A 19,592-nucleotide genomic window follows, 5' to 3' on the forward strand; every position below is an offset into this window, starting at 1 on the left:
ACCGTATTTGCGTATGATTTCCCCTAGTGGCAGCATGTAGATGCTGAAGAGTGCAGGACCAAGGACCGAACCCTGGGGAATTCCACACGTTACCTTAACGTAGTCCGAGGTCACATTGTTATGGGAGACGCACTGCATCCTATCAGTAAGATAAGAGTTAAACCAAGACAGGGCTAAGTCTGACATACCAATTCGTGTTTTGATACGTTCTAATAAAATATTATGATCGACGGTATCAAAAGCAGCGCTAAGATCGAGGAGCAGCAACATAGATGACGCATCAGAATTCATCGTTAGCAATAGATCATTAGTCATTTTTGCGAGGGCTGTCTCTGTAGAGTGATTTGCCCTGAAACCGGATTGAAAGGTTTCACATGGATTGTTAGACGCTAAGTGTTCATTTAACTGCCCCGCAACAATTTTTTTGAGGATTTTTGAAATAAAGGGAAGGTCAGATACCTTATTATACCATCGTCCATCTTTTTTCAGCCTACTCCACCTCAACAACAGCCCTTTTTTGATAATGTCTCACTTGTTTCCTCATAAGACTTAGCAGATTTTGTGTGTATAACAAAGATCTCTTCAAGTCCTTTTGACATACTTCCCACAACTTTGGTCAACAATGTTTTTAGCGGTTTTGGACCATTGCTGCCCTTCACACTTAATTGCTTATGGGTGTCTGGTTGTGTCCCGTTTCATTTCAAACCTAAGCCGTTTCTGTTTTTAGCAATTGTCGGCCATTCTCCAAGCTGCCCGTTTGTGTCCAAAATGTTTCTGAAAGTTGTAGTAAACCACTTATACTCTGTTTTAAACAAACAATATATCTTTGATACATTTCAAAGATATATTTCGACGCACAGCAAGGGCTCTGGAACCACTTCTCTTGAAAGGGGCTGGACTCTCTTTCACTCTGGCGTTGCCGGCAGTGAGAGGCGACGGGCTGGGGTGGCAATTCTGGTTGCCCCCCGATTTAAAGCCTGCACGTTGGAGTTCAACCCAGTGGACGAAAGGGTAGCCTCCCTCAGCCTTCGGGTGGGGGGACGGGTCCTGACTGTTGTTTGCGCTTATGCACCAAACAACAGTTCAGAGTACCCACCCTTTTTGGGTACACTCGAGGGAGTACTGGAGAGTGCTCCCCCGGGTGATTCCCTTGTTCTGCTGGGGGTCTTCAACGCTCATGTTGGTAACGACAGTGAAACCTGGAGAGGCGTGATTGGGAAGAATGGTCGCCCGGATCTGAACCCGAGTGGTGTTTTGTTATTGGACTTCTGTGCTCGTCACAGTTTGTCCACAACAAACACCATGTTCAAACATAAGGGTGTCCATATGTGCACTTGGCACCAGGACACCCTAGGCCGCAGTTCCATGATCGACTTTGTAGTTGTGTCATCGGATTTGCGGCCTCATGTTTTGGACACTCGGGTAAAGAGAGGGGCGGGGCTTTCTACCGATCACCACCTGGTGGTGAGTTGGCTGCGATGGTGGGGGAGGATGCCGGACAGACCTGGCAGGCCCAAACGCATTGTGAGGGTTTGCTGGGAACGTCTGGCAGAATCTCCTGTCAGAGAAAGTTTAAATTCCCACCTCCAGAGGAACTTTGAACATGTCACGTGGGAGGTGCTGGACATTGAGTCCGAGTGGACCATGTTCCGCACCTCTATTGTCGAGGTGGCTGATCGGAGCTGTGGCCACAAGGTAGTTGGTGCTTGTCGTGGCGGTAATCCTAGAACCCGCTGGTGGACACCAGCGGTGAGGGATGCCGTCAAGCTGAAGAAGGAGTCCTATCGGGTTCTTTTGGCTCATAGGACTCCAGAGGCAGTGGACAGGTACCGACAGGCCAAGCGGTGTGCAGCTTCAGCGGTCACAGAGGCAAAAACTCGGACATGGGAAAGAGTTTGGGGAAGCCATTGAAAATGACTTCCGGATGGCTTCGAAGCGATTCTGGACCACCATCCGCCGCCTCAGGAAGGGGAAGCAGTGCACTGTCAACACCGTGTATGGTGCGGATGGTGTTCTGCTGACCTCAACTGCGGATGTTGTGGATAGGTGGAAGGAATACTTTGAAGACCTCCTCAATCCCACCAACACGTCTTCCTATGAGGAAGCAGTGCCTGGGGAATCTGTGGTGGACTCTCCTATTTCTGGGGCTGAGGTTGCTGAGGTAGTTAAAAAGCTCCTCGGTGGCAAGGCCCCAGGGGTGGATGAGATTCGCCCAGAGTTCCTTAAGGCTCTGGATGCTGTGGGGCTGTCTTGGTTGACAAGACTCTGCAGCATCGTGTGGACATCGGGGGCGGTACCTCTGGATTGGCAGACCGGGGTGGTGGTCCCTCTCTTTAAGAAGGGGGACCGGAGGGTGTGTTCCAACTATTGTGGGATCACACTCCTCAGCCTTCCCGGTAAGGTTTATTCAGGTGTACTGGAGAGGAGGCTACACCGGATAGTCGAACCTCGGATTCAGGAGGAACAGTGTGGTTTTCGTCCTGGTCGTGGAACTGTGGACCAGCTGTATACTCTCGGCAGGGTTCTTGAGGGTGCATGGGAGTTTGCCCAACCAGTCTACATGTGCTTTGTGGACTTGGAGAAGGCATTCGACCGTGTCCCTCGGGAAGTCCTGTGGGGAGTGCTCAGAGAGTATGGGGTACCGGACTGTCTTATTGTGGCGGTCTGCTCCCTGTACGATCAGTGTCAGAGCTTGGTCCGCATTGCTGGCAGTAAGTCGGACACGTTTCCAGTGAGGGTTGGACTCCGCCAAGGTTGCCCTTTGTCACTGATTCTGTTCATAACTTTTATAGACAGAATTTCTAGGCGCAGTCAAGGCATTGAGGGGTTCCGGTTTGGTGGCCGCGGGATTAGGTCTCTGCTTTTTGCAGACGATGTGTTCCTGTTGGCTTCATCTGGCCGGGATCTTCAGCTCTCACTGGATCGGTTCGCAGCCGAGTGTGAAGCGGCCGGAATGAGAATCAGCACCTCCAAATCCGAGTCCATGGTTCTCTCCCGGAAAAGGGTGGAGTGCCATCTCCGGGTTGAGGAGGAGACCCTGCCCCAAGTGGAGGAGTTCAAGTACCTAGGAGTCTTGTTCACGAGTGGGGGAAGAGTGGATCGTGAGATCGGCAGGTGGATCGGTGCGGCGTCTTCAGTAATGCGGACGTTGTACCGATCTGTTGTGGTGAAGAAGGGGCAGAGCCGGAAGGCAAAGCTCTCAATTTACCGGTCGATCTACATTCCCATCCTCACCTATGGTCATGAACTTTGGGTAATGACCGAAAGGATAAGATCACGGGTACAAGCGGCTGAAATGAGTTTTCTCCGCCGTGTGGCGGGGCTCTCCCTTAGAGATAGGGTGAGAAGCTCTGTCATCCGGGAGGAACTCAAAGTAAAGCCGCTGCTCCTGCACATCGAGAGGAGCCAGATGAGGTGGTTCGGGCATCTGGTCAGGATGCCACCCGAACGCCTCCCGAGGGAGGTGTTTAGGGCACGTCCAACCGGTTGGAGGCCACGGGGAAGACCCAGGACACGTTGGGAAGACTATGTCTCCCGGCTGGCCTGGGAACGCCTCGGGATCCCCGGGAAGAGCTAGACGAAGTGGCTGGGGAGAGGGAAGTCTGGGCTTCCCTGCATAGGCTGCTGCCCCCGCGACCCGACCTCGGATAAGCGGAAGAAGATGGATGGATGGATGGATGGACATTTCAGTCCAGGTATCGTCAGTTACGTTGCACAGACACCGCTATTCTAAGGACATTATGATGGCCTCTGATGCTGTTAAATGTACGATACTGCTTCTGCTTAGTCTCAGCGCAGCCTTTGACAATGTTGATCATCTCATCCTTGTAGACTGGCTGAAGGACTGCGTGAGTTTTTCAGGTACAACTCTCTAATGGTTCAAACCATATGGGGCAGGTTTTTCTCTGTGGCTGTTGGCCCTCAAAAGTCAGAGTATTTCCCCCTATCTTGCCTGAGGGTTCAGTTTTAGGGTCTATTCCTTTTACCCCAGTGGTTCTCAACCTTTTTTCAGTGATGTACCCCCTGTGAACATGTTTTTAACTCAAGTACCCCCTAATCAGAGCAAAGCATTTTTGGTTGAAAAAAAGAGATAAAGAAGTAAAATACAGCACTATGTCATCTGTTTCTGTTTTTTTAAATTGTTTAACAGTGCAAATTATTGCCTATTTGTAGTGGTCTTTCTTGAACCATTTGGAGAAAAAAAGATATAAAAATAACTAAAGACTTGTTGAAAAATAAACAAGTGATTTAATTATAAAAAAAGATTTCTACACATAATAGTAATCATCAACTTAAAGTGCCCTCTTTGGGGATTGTAACAGAGATCCATCTGGATTCATGAACTTAATTCTAAACATTTCTTCACAAAAAAAGAAATCTTTAACATCAATATTTATTGAACATGTCCCCAAAAAAATCTAGCTGTCAACACTGAATATTGCATTGTTGCATTTCTTTTCACACTTTATGAACTTACATTCATATTTTGTTGAAGTATTATTCAATAAATATATTTAGAAATGATTTTTGAATTGTTGCTATTTTTAGAATATTTTTAAAAAATCTCACGTACCCCTTTTATACCTTCAAGTACCCCCAGGGGTACGCGTACCCCCATTAGAGAACCACTGTTTTACCCTATACATACTTCTTACCCAGGGATGTCATTAGGAATTTTGAAGGTATCTCATACCACAAGTACACAGATGACCTTTAGTTATATTTGTCATTTAACCCTGATAGGACACATTAAATGAATACGCTAAATGATTGTCTGACTTGATTTAAACTCTGGGTGGATAGTAATCCTCTTCAACTGAATGCTGCCGAAACGAAGGGGTTAATTATTGTCCCAGACGCTGCAATTTCAAAAGTCAATTTAATCAATCAATTTAATTTAAATTAAAATTTAAATGTTATAAATATTTTACTCACTGTGTGTGTGTGTGTGTGTGTGTGTGTGTGTGTGTGTGTGTGCGTGTGTGTGTGTGTGTGTGTGTGTGTGTGTGTGTGTGTGCGTGTGTGTGTGTGTGTGTGTGTGTGTGTGTGTGTGTGGTCACATGGTGATTGATGTGTTGACCACGGCCAGGATGATGACTTAGCAGAAAGCCCTCAGTGATTAATGTCTTAATTGAGTAAGCAGCAAACCTCCTCCTTCATTTTTCTGTCTGTTCATTTTTTCTTTCACGTCTGTTCTTCCTCTCTCATCTTTCTTTCATTAATGTATTCATTATTGCCATCAATTATTCATTCATTCATTTTCCCTTCAACCCTTCCTTTCCTCTTTCTTCCTTTACTTCCTTCCTTCCTTCAGTTATCACTCCTTTCCATCCTTCAATCATTAAATAAAAACATATAATAAAATAAAATATACATATTAGTGCTCTCAAGCAATTAAAACAATGAGATATTGATTTATTATGAGCTGTGATTATTTAATCTAATAATCTATTCGTCTCAATTAAAAATTCTGAGAAATCCCTCAATTTGAGGTATTTTCATTTCAAATTGGAAGATTGCTATGCTGTATTTCAAGAAAAGGGGCTTTGTGAAGTAATGTATTGCTTTAAACAGACTTGAACAGAGGCAGTCTGTTTTACCTGCTAAAATAAAATATCATGTCCATGAAAAGTGCTCACAATAATGCATTAAAAAACTGTATGAACACTTTTCTGAGCAATACATATTGAATGTTAAACATGCTGCATTTCCTCTGCTTCAGATAATATATAAAAAATAAAACCGATTCATCAATCACAGTGCTTTAAACTTCTAAAATATCACTGTTCATCATCACAAAATAATAATCAAATAGAGCCAGGCGAAATGGGAAAAAAATCATACCACAATATTTCAGTGGTGTGCCGTCAGGGCCAGCAAGGCCTTCTCTGCTGGCCTAATATAAGATAAAAAAATTTTTTTATTTACTTTCCCTAAATATCTGAAACTATTCATATTCTCTTCATGTCATATCATGCTCCTTCCAGTGCTGTTGTTTTTAGTTTAGAGTTTGTATGCAATCAGACTTAAACTAGCTTATGTTGCCATGCCTTACCAAATCTGCCTGGGCCTTTCAGAATCAACAATGCAGGCGTACGTGCACTGTAAGTGAACGGACACATAGAGTTGATAGATAATTTCGATAGTTGTTGTCAGTAAGGCTCTCTAGCTGGCCTAACGCTGTGATTCGAATCACAAGTTGCAAAAACAGGAGGTTGAACCGGAAAACATATGAGCCATAGAAAGCCACAGAAAACTTGGTACAATAACCACGACGATAAAGTGTTTGTCCTACACATAGCAATCCGCTGTGGACAGACAAAGCCAAGCAATGCAGGTTTAGCAAGCGATTCAAATTTTTTATTTCTTTATTTTTTCATGTTTCACTTGTTTCATACAATTATTTTAATTTTGACAGTACCACATAAGATATGTTTTAATTGCTGATACGGGTTTATTGAATGTTGAATGCGCCTAAAAATAGACCCTTTTGTACACTGTTGAAGGGATTCAATGTCCAGTAGCGTGCAAGTATGTTTCTGTATAGTATCTCCAGCCGTGTCCATGTGGTGACATAAATTAAGGTATTTTGAGAGGTGAAGTCGGAATAAAAGGACATCACCAAAGGCCTAGGTGAGAAACACATGGCCCGCCACTGCAATATTATATATACAATATATCCATCCATCCATCTTCTACCGCTTGTCCCGTTCGGGGTCAGAGGGGGTCGCTGGAGCCTATCTCAGCTGCATTCGGGCGGAAGGCGGGGTACACCCTTGAAAAGTCGCCACCTCATCGCAGGGCCAACACAGATAGACAGACAACATTCACACTCACATTCACACACTAGGGACCATTTAGTGTTGCCAATCAAACTATCCCCAGGTGCATGTCTTTGGAAGTGGGAGGAAGCCGGAGTACCTGGAGGGAACCCACGCAGTCACGGGGAGGACATGCAAACTCCACACAGAAAGACCCTGAGCCCGGGATTGAACCCAGGACAACTCAGGACCTTCAAATTGTGAGGCACATGCACTAACCCCTGTTTCACCGTGCTGCCCATACAAACCCCGTTTCCATTTGAGTTGGGAAATTGTGTTAAATGTAAATATAAACAGAGTACAATGATTTGCAAATCCTTTTCAACCCATATTCAGTTGAATATACTACAAAGACAACATATTTGATGTTCAAACTGATAAACATTTTTTTGTTTGCAAATAATCATTAACTTTAGAATTTGATGCCAGCAACACGTGACAAAGAAGTTGGGAAAGGTAGCAATAAATACTGATAACGTTGAGGGATGCTCATCAAACACTTATTTGGAACATCCCACAGGTGTGCAGGCTAATTGGGAACAGGTGGGTGCCATGATTGGATATAAAAGCAGCTTCCATGAAATGCTAAGTAATTCACAAACAAGGATGGGGTGAGGGTCACCACGTTGTAAGCAAATTGTCGAACAATTTTAGAACAACATTTCTCAATGAACTATTGCAAGGAATTTAGGGATTTTACCATCTACGGTCCGTAAAAACATCAAAAGGTTCAGAGAAACTGGAGAAGTCACTGCAGGTAAGCGATGAGATTACGGACCTTTGAGCCCTCAGGTGGTACTGCATCAAAAACTGACATCAGTGTGTAAAGGCTATTTCCACTTGGCCTCAGGAACACTTAATAAAACCACTGTCAGTAACTACAGTTGGTCGCTACATCTGTAAGTGCTAGTTAAAACTCTACTATGCAAAGCAAAAGCCATTTATCAACAACACCCAGGAACGCCGCCGGCTTCGCTGGGTCCGAGATGATCTAAGATGCACTGATGCAAAGTGGAAAAGTGTTCTGTGGTCTAACGAGTCCACATTTCAAATTATAATTGGAAAATGTGGACGTGGTGTCCTCCGGAACAAAGAGGAAAATAATTATCCGAATTGTTATAGGCACAAAGTGCGAAAGCCACCATATGTAATGGTATGGGGCTGCTTTAGTGCCCAAGGCATGGGTAACTTACACATATGTGAAGGCACCATTAATGCTGAATGGTCCACACAGGTTTTGGAGCAACCTATGTTGTCATCCAAGCAACATTATCATGAACACCCCTGCTTATTTCAGCAAGACTATGCCAAGCCACGTGTTATAACAGCGGGGCTTCGTAGTAAAAGAGTGTGTGTACTTTCCTGGCCCGCCTGCAGTCCAGACCTGTCTCCCATCGAAAATGTGTGGCGCATTATGAAGCGTAAAAAATGACAGCAGAGACCCCGGACTGTTGAACGACTAAAGCTCTACATAAAACAAGAATGGGAAAGAATTCCACTTTAAAAGCTTCAACAATTAATTTCCGCTGTTCCCAAACGTTTATTGAGTGTTGTTAAAAGAAAAGGCGATGTAAAACTGTGGTGGACATGCCCTATCCCAACTACTTTGGCATGTGTTGCAGCCATGAAATTCTAAGTTAATTATTATTTGCAAAAAAAAAAACAAGGTTTATGAGTTTGAACATTAAATATCTTGTCTTTGTAGTGCATTCAATTGAATATGGGTTGAAAAGGATTTGTAAATCATTGTATTCCATTGATATTTACATCCAACGCAATTTCCCAACTGGTGAAAACGGGGTTTGTATATATATATATATATATATATATATATATATATATATATATATATATATATATATATATATATATATATATATACATATATATACATATATATATATATATATATATATATATATAAATTTTTTGTCGACATATATATATATATATATATATATATATATATATAGACCTTCATATATATGTGTATATATATATATAGATAAAAAATATATATACATACATATATATATATATATATGCGTATATATATATATATATATATATATATATATGTATATATATATATATATATATATATATATATATATATTATATATAAACGTATGTCGATGAAGAAAATGTGGCTGTGCTTGGCTTTCCTGACACAAACAAAGCTTTTTCCATGACAGAACATTGAGTTATTTACTTAAATTAATTTCAATCTTCTTTTTGTCGGATTCAAAATGTTTGCATAACTATAACATAGAGCAAGTGCCATAAACTGTGTGGAAAATAGATTTCAACCGTAAAAAGAACAATTTGAAACTGAAAAAAAATGTGATTGGAAAAAATAAGTGTGTGTGTGCGTGTGAGTGTGTCTGTGTGTGTGTGTGTGTGTGTGTGTGTGTGTGCATGTGTTTGTGTGTGTATGTGTGTGTGTGTGTGTGTGTGTGTGTGTGTGTGTGTGTGTGTGTGTGTGTGTGTGTGTGTGTGTGTGTGTGTGTGTGTGTGTGTGTGTGTGTGTGTGTGTGTGAATGTGGAAATAGTGTCAGAGCGCTTATAGAAAAGCCCTATACAAGTATAACCCATCTACCATTCATTAAAAAAATGAGCAATTAATCATCATAATTAATGCAATATGTATATATATAGAAATATATATATATATATATATATATATATATATATATACAGTATATATGTATATATATATATATATATATATATATATATATATATATATATGTCTTGATTGGATTATCCAGAGAATAGTGCTCGATACCGTGGTAGAGCGCAATATGTAGGTGTGGGAAAAAATCACAAGACTACTTCATCTCTACAGATCTGTTTCATGAGGGGTCCCCTCAATCATCAGGAGATATATATATATATATACAGTATATAAATGTACATATATATATTTATGTATATATATGTTTATATGTACATATATATGAGTAATTAATCATCAAAATCAATTCAATAGCTATATACTGTATATATATCGCCAATTTTTTTTCAAGATAACAACCCATGTATGCAAATAAACGGGAAATCCCCGTTTTTGGTTTGGACCAGCCCTTTTAGGCCAAAGTCAGACATGTTTTTTCGACCAACTCCTTCTAAGGACTTCGACCAAATGAGCTGACATCAAAATCACTGCTACAACACAGATGGACGGTGACAAATTGTGAAGCATTTACACCCATGTTGTAGCTGGCGGTCGCCACAAAAGTGTAAAAAGGTCATAACTTCACAAGGTCAAACCTTGCTCATAATTGGTGCATATGAAGAAGATGACGCCACAAACTATGCATAGGTTACTTCCTGTATCACAGTGTGGGGACCCCCAGGTCCATCTGTTCTAAAAGAAAAAAGCCCCCTGCAGCAGTCTCTGCACCGCTGTGTGTCATACCACCACCTACAGGACGCTAGTGGAACATGCACATTGTCATTGTCAGGCATGGATTGTTTGGACTTATGCATCACCTGACGTTATTTGTGTGTGTTTGTGTCCCACCAAAGGGCTCCAAGGTGTCCCGCTGGGCCGACCCCGACCACTTTACCCAACGCCAGACGTGCATGAACGCCTTCAGTCGCTGGCTGGGCTACATGCCTCTGCTGCACTCGCAGATGAGACTGGACCCGGTGCTGTTCCGCGACCAGGTGTCCATCCTGAGGAAGAAGTACAGGGACATCGAAAGGCTGTGAATGCGGTGACTGTGTGTGATCCCGTGACCCTTGGGCGATGTGAGGCGCGCTCACGCTGCACACTTAGCTGGAGAGAGACTGACATGGACGCACTTTGCAACAAGACGTGCATGAACCTTTCCTCCTCAGCTTCACCCGAGAGGTCCGTGTGTGACCCCGAGTCAAAGGTTAATATTGTGTTGCGGACGATACAATGACGAACTGGACCGTCCTCTTGTGTACTGTTGTAGATTTCTTGTCTGTATGAAGCAAAGGAGAGAATTAAAATGAATTTATGCCATGAGTCGCCCTGTTGGCTCACTTTTTGCGGCATTGCCTCAAAACAATAAAAACAAAGCATTCCCTAGACACTTCATTAGGTACACCGTCATCTCATTATATTACATACAAACGTGACTTTTTGACAATGTTCTGGTGTATGAGCACCAAATGTGAGAAAAAGATCTGTCATCTCTCTCAAAATATATTTGATTTTGAAGTTGCAGCATGAAGGAAAAACATTCCTTCTCGATATGATGCCACCTCGCTCGAGGAGCCCACGTCATGTATACGCTCACCATTTTTTATAAAAAAAAAAAAAGCAGGCTTTGCTTCACATCAAATCAAATCAAATCAACTTTATTTATAAAGCAAATTTAAAATTTACCACAGGGGTAGCCAAAGTGCTGTACAATGGGCAGGTTAAAAGATAATACGAGAACCGAGCAAACACAATACGAACAGAACATGACAAAAAACAAACAAATAAAACATAAAAACAAGTTCACAGCAGGTGTATAATGGCGCGCCATTGCAGGATGGATATCACGCAGTGTTAAAAGTCATGGAATAAAAGTATGTTTTTAAGAGAGATTTAAAAACAGGAAGAGAGGAGGCTTGTCTAACACTCAGAGGAAGGTCGTTCCAGAGCTTGGGAGCAGCGGCGGTGAAAGCTCTGTCACCTCTAAGCTTCAGCCTTGTGTCAGGGACCGTCAGTTGCAGCTGATCGGCTGATATTAGGGTTCGGGTGGGGCAGTAAGGCTGAAGGAGGTCGGAGATTTACGTTGGCACGAGGTTGTTTAAACATTTAATAACAAATATAAGGAGTTTAAAGTTGATTCGGTAATGCACAGGGAGCCAATGAAGGGACGCTAATATAGGGGTGATGTGCTCACGTCTGCGGGTCTGTGTTAGCAGACGAGCAGCAGAGTTCTGCACGAGTTGCAGGTGGGCGAGGGGGGCCTGGCTAATGCCTACATACAGGGCATTGCAGTAGTCTAAACGATTCGAGATAAAGGCGTGAATTAATTTCTCGAGATCATGTCCTGACAGAAGCAGTTTCACTTTTGCTATTTGGCGTAATTGATAAAAGCTTTTTTGAACGACGCTGCTGATTTGTTTTTCGAATTTAAAATCTGAGTCGAACTTCACCCCCAGGTTTGTGACACAGTTGCTGAGATACGGGGTAAGAGTGCCGAAGTCAACGTTGGAGGGAAGGAGAGCGACTTGGACCGAACAACATAACTTCTGTTTTGTCTTCATTTAGACTCAGGAAGTTAGCTGAAAGCCAGGCTTTGATGTCGTGCAGACAGTCAATGAGACGTTGAACCGTGTTATTTTGTGCCATGGGAAAATAGATCTGGCAATCATCGGCATAAAAATGAAGTGCAATACCATACTTCCTAAAAATATAACCAAGGGGGAGAAGGTAAAGCGCAAATAGAATTTGGGCAAGGATTGAGCCCTGGAGGACCCCATGTGGTAGAGGAACTGTGGAAGACATAAAACTGTCTATTTTTACATCTTAAAACACAGTTAGCTTCAGACCCTTGTGTCTGGGCCCCAATGCACAAGACCCCTGAGGGCGCCCCATTCTTGCCCGACGTCGCTGCACCCATACACACTTGGAGCTTGATTTACTAATGGTTTGCGTAAACTAAAACACGTGCTAACCTGATAGTACACGCAAAGCTGATATACTCAATGTGTGCAAAGTGGATTGAGTCTGTTAATTGTGCAGAATAAGAGGTGCAATACATTTTTCATCTCCGTCTTGATTAATATGCAAAACATATGCTAATCATCGAAATGCCAACAATATTAGGAGGAGAAAAAAATCAATATAACCATCGAGTACAAGCAATTTAATTCATCAAAACTCATCACCAGTCTGCGAGCATTTATTTAGCACGTGTCAGAAGGACGTGCAAACTGCCATTTCCACACACAGCTGCAGGATTAGTGCTCGCGCTTTAGAGATGATTTACCATTTTGGAAGGTCATAAAAAAAGAAGTATTAGATATATCGTCTATTCAGCAACATCATTGTATAACTTTATAGCTGCTGGAGGACTTAAGGGGCTGATTAAAACTAATTAAATTGATGTGTTTTGGTGTCTGCTGATTGAGTCACAAATGCACTGCTAATGTGATCCACAACCTCACACACAAAGTGTCAGTGTGCATATGTTTCTGTTGTCCAGATTGCGATGCAGAAAAGGTGTGACAGATTATGAATATGTGTTGTTCGTTCAACACATTGCACACAGGTAGGAGCATGATGACATGGATGTGCAGAAAATTAGTGTCTCCTTGGCACGCCAATTCCGGTTTTCACCACTTTTCAATTGCACATGCAGACTTAGTAGATCACAAGGAACACGCCCACTCATAGTACACACCATTTTATTTTTTGCACACGGTGTTTAGCGCCTGGTATTTTGATCTTAATAATCGAAAATGCACTAAATGACTAATTATCTAATTGATTCCTTTAAACCATATTTTTGAAACAACTGTGAAAACCATAATAAATTTTTTTATTTATGCACTTCTCGTGCTTAATTCGTAACAAAACCAAATAAATAAATCATTTACTAAATAATTATCTCATAAATAAAGAGCTGTAAAGAGTTGTGGGCTTCACGGTGGCAGAGGGGTTAGTGCGTCTGCCTCACAATACGAAGGTCCTGCAGTCCTGGGTTCAAATCCAGGCTAGGGATCTTTCTATGTGGAGTTTGCATGTTCTCCCCGTGAATGTGTGAGTTCCCTCCGGGTACTCCGGCTTCCTCCCACTTCCAAAGACATGCACCTGGGGATAGGTTGATTGGCAAACACTAAATTGGCCCTAGTGTGTGAATGTGAGTGTGAATGTTGTCTGTCCATCTGTGTTGGCCCTGCGATGAGGTGGCGACTTGTCCTGGGTGTACCCCGCCTTCCGCCCGATTGTAGCTGAGATAGGCGCCAGCGCCCCCCGCCACCCCAAAAGGGAATAAGCGGTAGAAAATGGATGGATGGATAAAGAGTTGTGTATAAGTAGTGATTCACGATGTGAGATCAATAAGATTATCAAATTTTTTGATAAGGTTCAAGATGGAAGAATAGACCAGTAATTATTAGGGTTGAGAAATCTTATCGAAATTATTCAGATTCTTGGGGTGACGATTTGATTCTCGAATCAAAGTCATTCTTGCTATAAATTATTTAGCAATTTTTGGCTGCATACGTGTAAAAAAATTATTTTTTACGAATTGACTCTTGGAACTCAATTCCTCAATTCATTAAATCGATTTTTTCAGTTCCCCTAATCAGTATACAGAACTATATATTTGTTTATTATTTGCTTTAAGAAAATAAAAAAACACTCACCACAGCTATGGGCAAAAATAATCAGAATACTATAATAATTTATAGGAGATGTTATGTTGTTTATGTAAAATATGGAATCCATTGTGTTGGACAGGTGCAGACATGCACCTGGAGATAGGTTGATTGGCAACACTAAATGGTCCCTCGTGTGTGAATGTGATGAGGTTGGGTGGCTTGTCCTGAGTGTACACCGCCTTCCGCCCAAGTTTTGCTGGGATAGGCTCCATACCCCCAGCAATTCCGAAAGGGGCAAGCGGTAGAAAATGGATGGATGGAAGGTGCAGAGTTACAGAGTACGGTATTTTTCGGACTATAAGGCGCACTTAAAATCCTTTTAATTTTCTCAACAATCGACAGTGCGCCTTACAACTCGGTGCGCCTAATGTACAAAATAATTCTGGTTGTGCTTACCGACCTCGAAGCAATTTTATTTGGTACATGGTGTAATGATAAGTGTGACCAGTAGATGGTAGTCACACGTAAGATATATGTGTAGATTGCAAAAAGACGCCAGTAAACAACACCAAAACTTTAAATATGCCATTGAAAATAAAGAACATTACACACAGCACTCAAAAATCTGTCAAAATGTTTGAGTATGACTTTGAAGCCGCACCGCTTGATGCATTGTCGGCCTATTACGGCTACTGTAGTCAGAGATACAAGTATCACTATGGTGTGTGTAAAAGGACCGCAAAATGGCACCCATTAGCAGACATGTTGTCTGGCGATTTGTTTCACAATAATATGCAAAACCAACGTTGCTCACCTTCCGGTCCCTACTGATCTGTATTTAAGATCTGCATAAATCCTGAAAACTTGCGCACATCTGCCACTGTAGTCCATGGGGATGCCGTAGTCGATAAGCTTCTTCTTTTTCACTATCTTCTTGTTATGTGACATTCATCTTTTTCTGTTGCCATTTCTAATATAAAGTAGTGTAAAGTTGTAACTTATATCTGTCAGTAGACTCGCTATGGAAGCGCTAAAAACTACCGGTGTAGTGAGTTTATATTTATACTATTCACCCACGGAACTTTAGTTATTAGAGACTTGCGGTGGGACGGTTTTTCACGGGACACATTTCCGGTGTTGTTGCACTAGTGAACTCCGTTGTTGATATAAGTAAAGTCTGAATGTAATCAAAACAGTTAGCGCCATCTTTTGACACTTCTTCCACTCCCGTCCTTGCACGCTACACCGCTACAACAAAGATGACGGCAAGAAGATGTTGACGAAGGTGAGCCACAGAGGTAGCGACTGTCAGAAAGCGACTTAAAGATGATCTGTAAGACAAAATCTATGCAACATTTTGACCAAAGAACCACAATTATCGTATTTTTTGGATCATTAGTCGCTCCGGAGTATACGTCGCACCGGCCGAAAATGCTTAATAAAAAAGGAAAAAAAACATACATACGTCGCACTGGAGTTATAAGTCGCATTTTCGGGGAAATGTATTTGATAAAATCCAACACCAAGAATAGATATTTGAAAGGCAATTTAAAATAAATAAAGAATAGTGAACAACAGGCTGAATAAGTGTACGTTATATGACGCATAAATAACCAACTGAGAAGGTGCCTGGTATGTTAACGTAACATATTATGGTAAGAGTCATCCAAATAACTATAACATATAGAACATGCTATATGTTTACCAAACAATCTGTCACTCCTAATCGATAAGTCCGATGAAATCTTCTTCCTCGATGTCGCTTCTAAACAACTCTGCCAACTCCAAAGGCATGCGCCGCTTCCTCTTGTCGTTTTCTGCTGCATATTTCACTACGTCTATCTTGTAATCTGCAGTACATGATTTCCTTTTCTTTGCCATTTTTGTTTAGCCCTTCTAAGTTTTTATAAGTTACCGCCAACGATGAAATTATCCATTTTAATAGCTATGGCAGTAGCATATAGCAGTTAACATTACATGACCCACAATGCACTTCTGTCATGACCCTCCCCCGCCGAATTCTTATTGGTTGACGTGTGTGTGACGATTGCCGACATTTTCTTCGTCTCTTCCGCGAATGACATAAATAATATTATTTGATATTTTACGGTAATGTGTTAATCATTTCAGACATAAGTCGCTCCGGAGTATATGTCGCACCCCCGGCCAAACTATGAAAAAAAACTTTGACTTATAGTCCGAAAAATACGGTACATGTTATGTAGACCACAAAGAAATGTTTTAAATTTACAAAAAAAAAATCATAATATGTCCATTTTATTGCGCCTTATAACCCGGTGCGCCTTTTGTATGAAAAAAGACCTGAATAGACCCGATCATTGGCAGTGCACCTTATAATCTGCCGCACCCTATGGTCCAGAAAATACGGTATATTAAAAAATGTAAAGACACAGCAAAACAAAACAAAAAAGTGCTTCAGGGACTGTATCCTTTGCAGACTGTATTGTTCTATATTGTAGGAACCAGAGTATTGATAACAGAAAAAAACAGCCTTTTTGTGTAAATGAGTGTGAATGAGTGAGGGAGGTTTTTTGGGTTGGTGCACTAATTGTAAGTGTATCTTGTGTTTTTTTTATGTTGATTTAATCATTAAAAAAATAAATACATTAAAATTAATTAAATTATTTTTTTTTTTTTTTTTAAAAGACACAGCAAATTAGCCTTAAAGCTACATACACACAGACAAAGCTCATCAAAGCACAAAGTCCAGCATCGAGACCAGGTAACAATCCACTATTGTGGATCATATACTGAAAATAAATGTATTGTTGAATAAATATTGTTTATAATTATCTTTGGAAAGGCAGTGTGTGTGTGTTGGATGTCATTGGAGTGTGCATGAGGTGTACCTAATGAAGTAAAAAAGCGGACCTGAGGGCCAACATGAAGGCGCGTGAGCATGAATATTGAAGTCTCTTTAATTGCTTCTCCTCCCAAAGTTGAGCAGAATTCCCATAAAAAGATGCTGATCCTGACTCAGCCGGGCTCTAGTCAAAGACAAAAATAAATCTATATGATAATCAGATGGACAAAAAAAAAATATTACTTCCTGCAGTTTTTTTTTGTTTTGACACTTGGTGTTTAGCAGCGCTGAGTCACGCTGTCAGCGTTTTGTTTTCGCTGACGGCAGCTTTTGGTTTATAGTTTCAGTACCATTAAGAAATAACAATAATAAAAAACAGGTTTCTTGCTCTGATCTTGGATTGGGTTCTTGCTCTAATCCACTGATTCCTAACCACTGTGCTGCAGCACACTGCTGTGCCTGCTAAGGGAAATGATGACATTTGCCCTTGTTGGTGTAAATATTTATTTCAATTAATGGGTGGAAGAAGTCTCAATACATTGCTCAGTTGTCAATTTCCATTTTAAAGATGTCCAAAGATGCAGTCACTACCTTTCGTGATGGCTGTGGTGTTTGAACGGCTCTTGCAGCCCACGTTAATTTATACACTGTCTGAACATTGTGCTATCGCTATGTATTTGAATAGGGATTTTCATAGTGGACAGAAATATTTTTGTATGCTAGCATGTATGCTATCAGGTGTATGTAGTGCATATGTCGTATGCTAATATATAGTAAGAGCTGAGCTTATTGTTATACTGTTATTTGTGACTTTTTGTACTTTCAAAAAAAAACCCCACTATCGTTGTCAAAGAGGAGCAGTGAGTTGAAGCTACACTCTGGTGGCGACTCCGAGTCAAATTTTTGGCCTGGCATGGCATGCTCCGAATCTGATGCGGGGGCTTTGGTTAGGGCCCGTATCCTTCATTTCAGAACATCCTCCCAACATCCTGCTGACTCAAGTGCTCTACTCACCTTCTTTCCACGGAGAGAGGAAGGAGGGCTCAATGATCGATGACTCCTCTGAATTAAATCCTCGAGTACTTAACTATTCTAAGACACCTCAACACTTTACCATGTCAAATTTCACTTTTGATTTTCCTTTTCTTTGACGCACCGCCATTCGAAGACATAATGAAGGGAAAAAAGTTGACTACAAAGAACCAAAGTTGTTGTGTTTTAGTTTTATCCTGCTGTGGAAGGGGCGTGGGCCACACGTCCCCTGTTGGCAGGGCGTGTTCAGGAGCCGGCTGTGAAGCAACTGACAAGTGAGGAGATGTCTCAGATGGAACGAGTTATCTAATCACCTGTCGGAGACCATGAGGGGGGGGGGGGCAGAGAGAGAGCTGACACACGGACAGGCCAGAGTAAGCACGAACACTACGACAATTCCACGAAAGAGCAAAATAAAAGAGACTTCTAAAACCTGACAGCCGGGCTCTGCAGCCTTTATATTGGTCCAAAAGAAACCCACAAGGGAAAGTCCTCCACAACTGGCGCCCAACCAGCGGACCAAAAATCGATTTCGGCCCCAACTCCTCTGGAGGCACTCGGAAGAGTGCTAGTAGAAGTGTCAGCCGCGACCCAGCAACAGATGGAAGCATCATGTCAGCAGACGCAAATCCTAGAGACGCTGGTGAGCAGGGCGGGAGGGACATCAAACACGACAGCGCATGGTGGAGGCGGAGGACCCCCAGGAATACCTGGACATTTTCGAGGCCACGGGAGCATCATGCGGCTGCCCTCAGGAAGAGTGAGGGGTAAAGCTGCTGTCGCTCCTGGCGGGAAGGCACAGCGGGTCGCGCTTAGCTTGCCGGCGGCTACCCGGGTTCAGTTTCCCCACCTTAAAAGAGCAATGCTGGACCGGGTCGGCAGCACCGCTGAAGACCACCGGCGCTGGTTCCGAGCACTGCGGTTGGGACCGGAGGACCGGCCATTCGCTCATGGGCAGCAGCTCTGAGACGCGACGACCCAGTGGGTCAAACCGCGGGATACGGACCATCCAATGTTCGAGCTGATCCTCTTGGATCAATTCTTGGAATCCATCCCAGCGCGAACCTTGGCGTAGGTGCGGTACCACCGGCTGCGGGACCTGACGGCGGCAGGAACCCTGGCGGAGGACCACCTGGCGGTCCATAGAGAGGCACGGGGAGAAGAGTCGACCCCAAGACCAACTGACAGACCCACTACGGCCCCGCGCAGACGACCCACACCACCCGAGGGAGCAGCGCCATTGGAACCACGACCCCGACCGGAGGAGGCAGCCCCGAACCACGAGCAGGTTCCCGCACCGGTCACGCTCCATAGCTCCATAGCACTGCCAGAGCTGGGCCAGTCAAACCACAATCTTGTTTACCTCAACCCCTGTTATGTGCCTCTGGTCAAAAGACAGCCTGTGACCAAAAAAACTGTGAGAAGGTGGTCAGAAGGGGTCCAAGAGACACTACAAGGCTTTTTTGAGGTAACTGACTGGCAGGTGCTCATGGAGCCTCATAGAGAGAACATTGACGGGCTCACAGAATGCATCACAGACTATATCACTTCTGTGTTGACTCAAATGTCCCATCAAAGACGGTCACCTGCAAGCTGTGGGTGACCAAAGACATCGA

At 42.6% G+C, this 19,592-nt stretch overlaps 1 protein-coding gene across 3 annotated transcripts in view; it reads left to right on the plus strand.

Moving 5' to 3' along the window:
* LOC133553098 (exostosin-1) overlaps window positions 1-10,836 on the plus strand; it is a 368,373-nt gene extending 357,537 nt beyond the window's left edge. For all 3 annotated transcript variants that reach the window (XM_061900941.1, XM_061900939.1, XM_061900940.1), the window contains one exon: window positions 10,353-10,836. In XM_061900941.1, coding sequence (XP_061756925.1) covers window positions 10,353-10,538 — 186 coding nt within the window. In that variant the 3' untranslated portion in view covers window positions 10,539-10,836. The remainder of the gene's footprint in view (window positions 1-10,352) is intronic.
* Window positions 10,837-19,592: the final 8,756 nt, after the last annotated feature.

The sequence above is a fragment of the Nerophis ophidion genome, linkage group LG05, assembly GCF_033978795.1.
Source record: "Nerophis ophidion isolate RoL-2023_Sa linkage group LG05, RoL_Noph_v1.0, whole genome shotgun sequence".
NCBI lineage: Eukaryota > Metazoa > Chordata > Actinopteri > Syngnathiformes > Syngnathidae > Nerophis > Nerophis ophidion.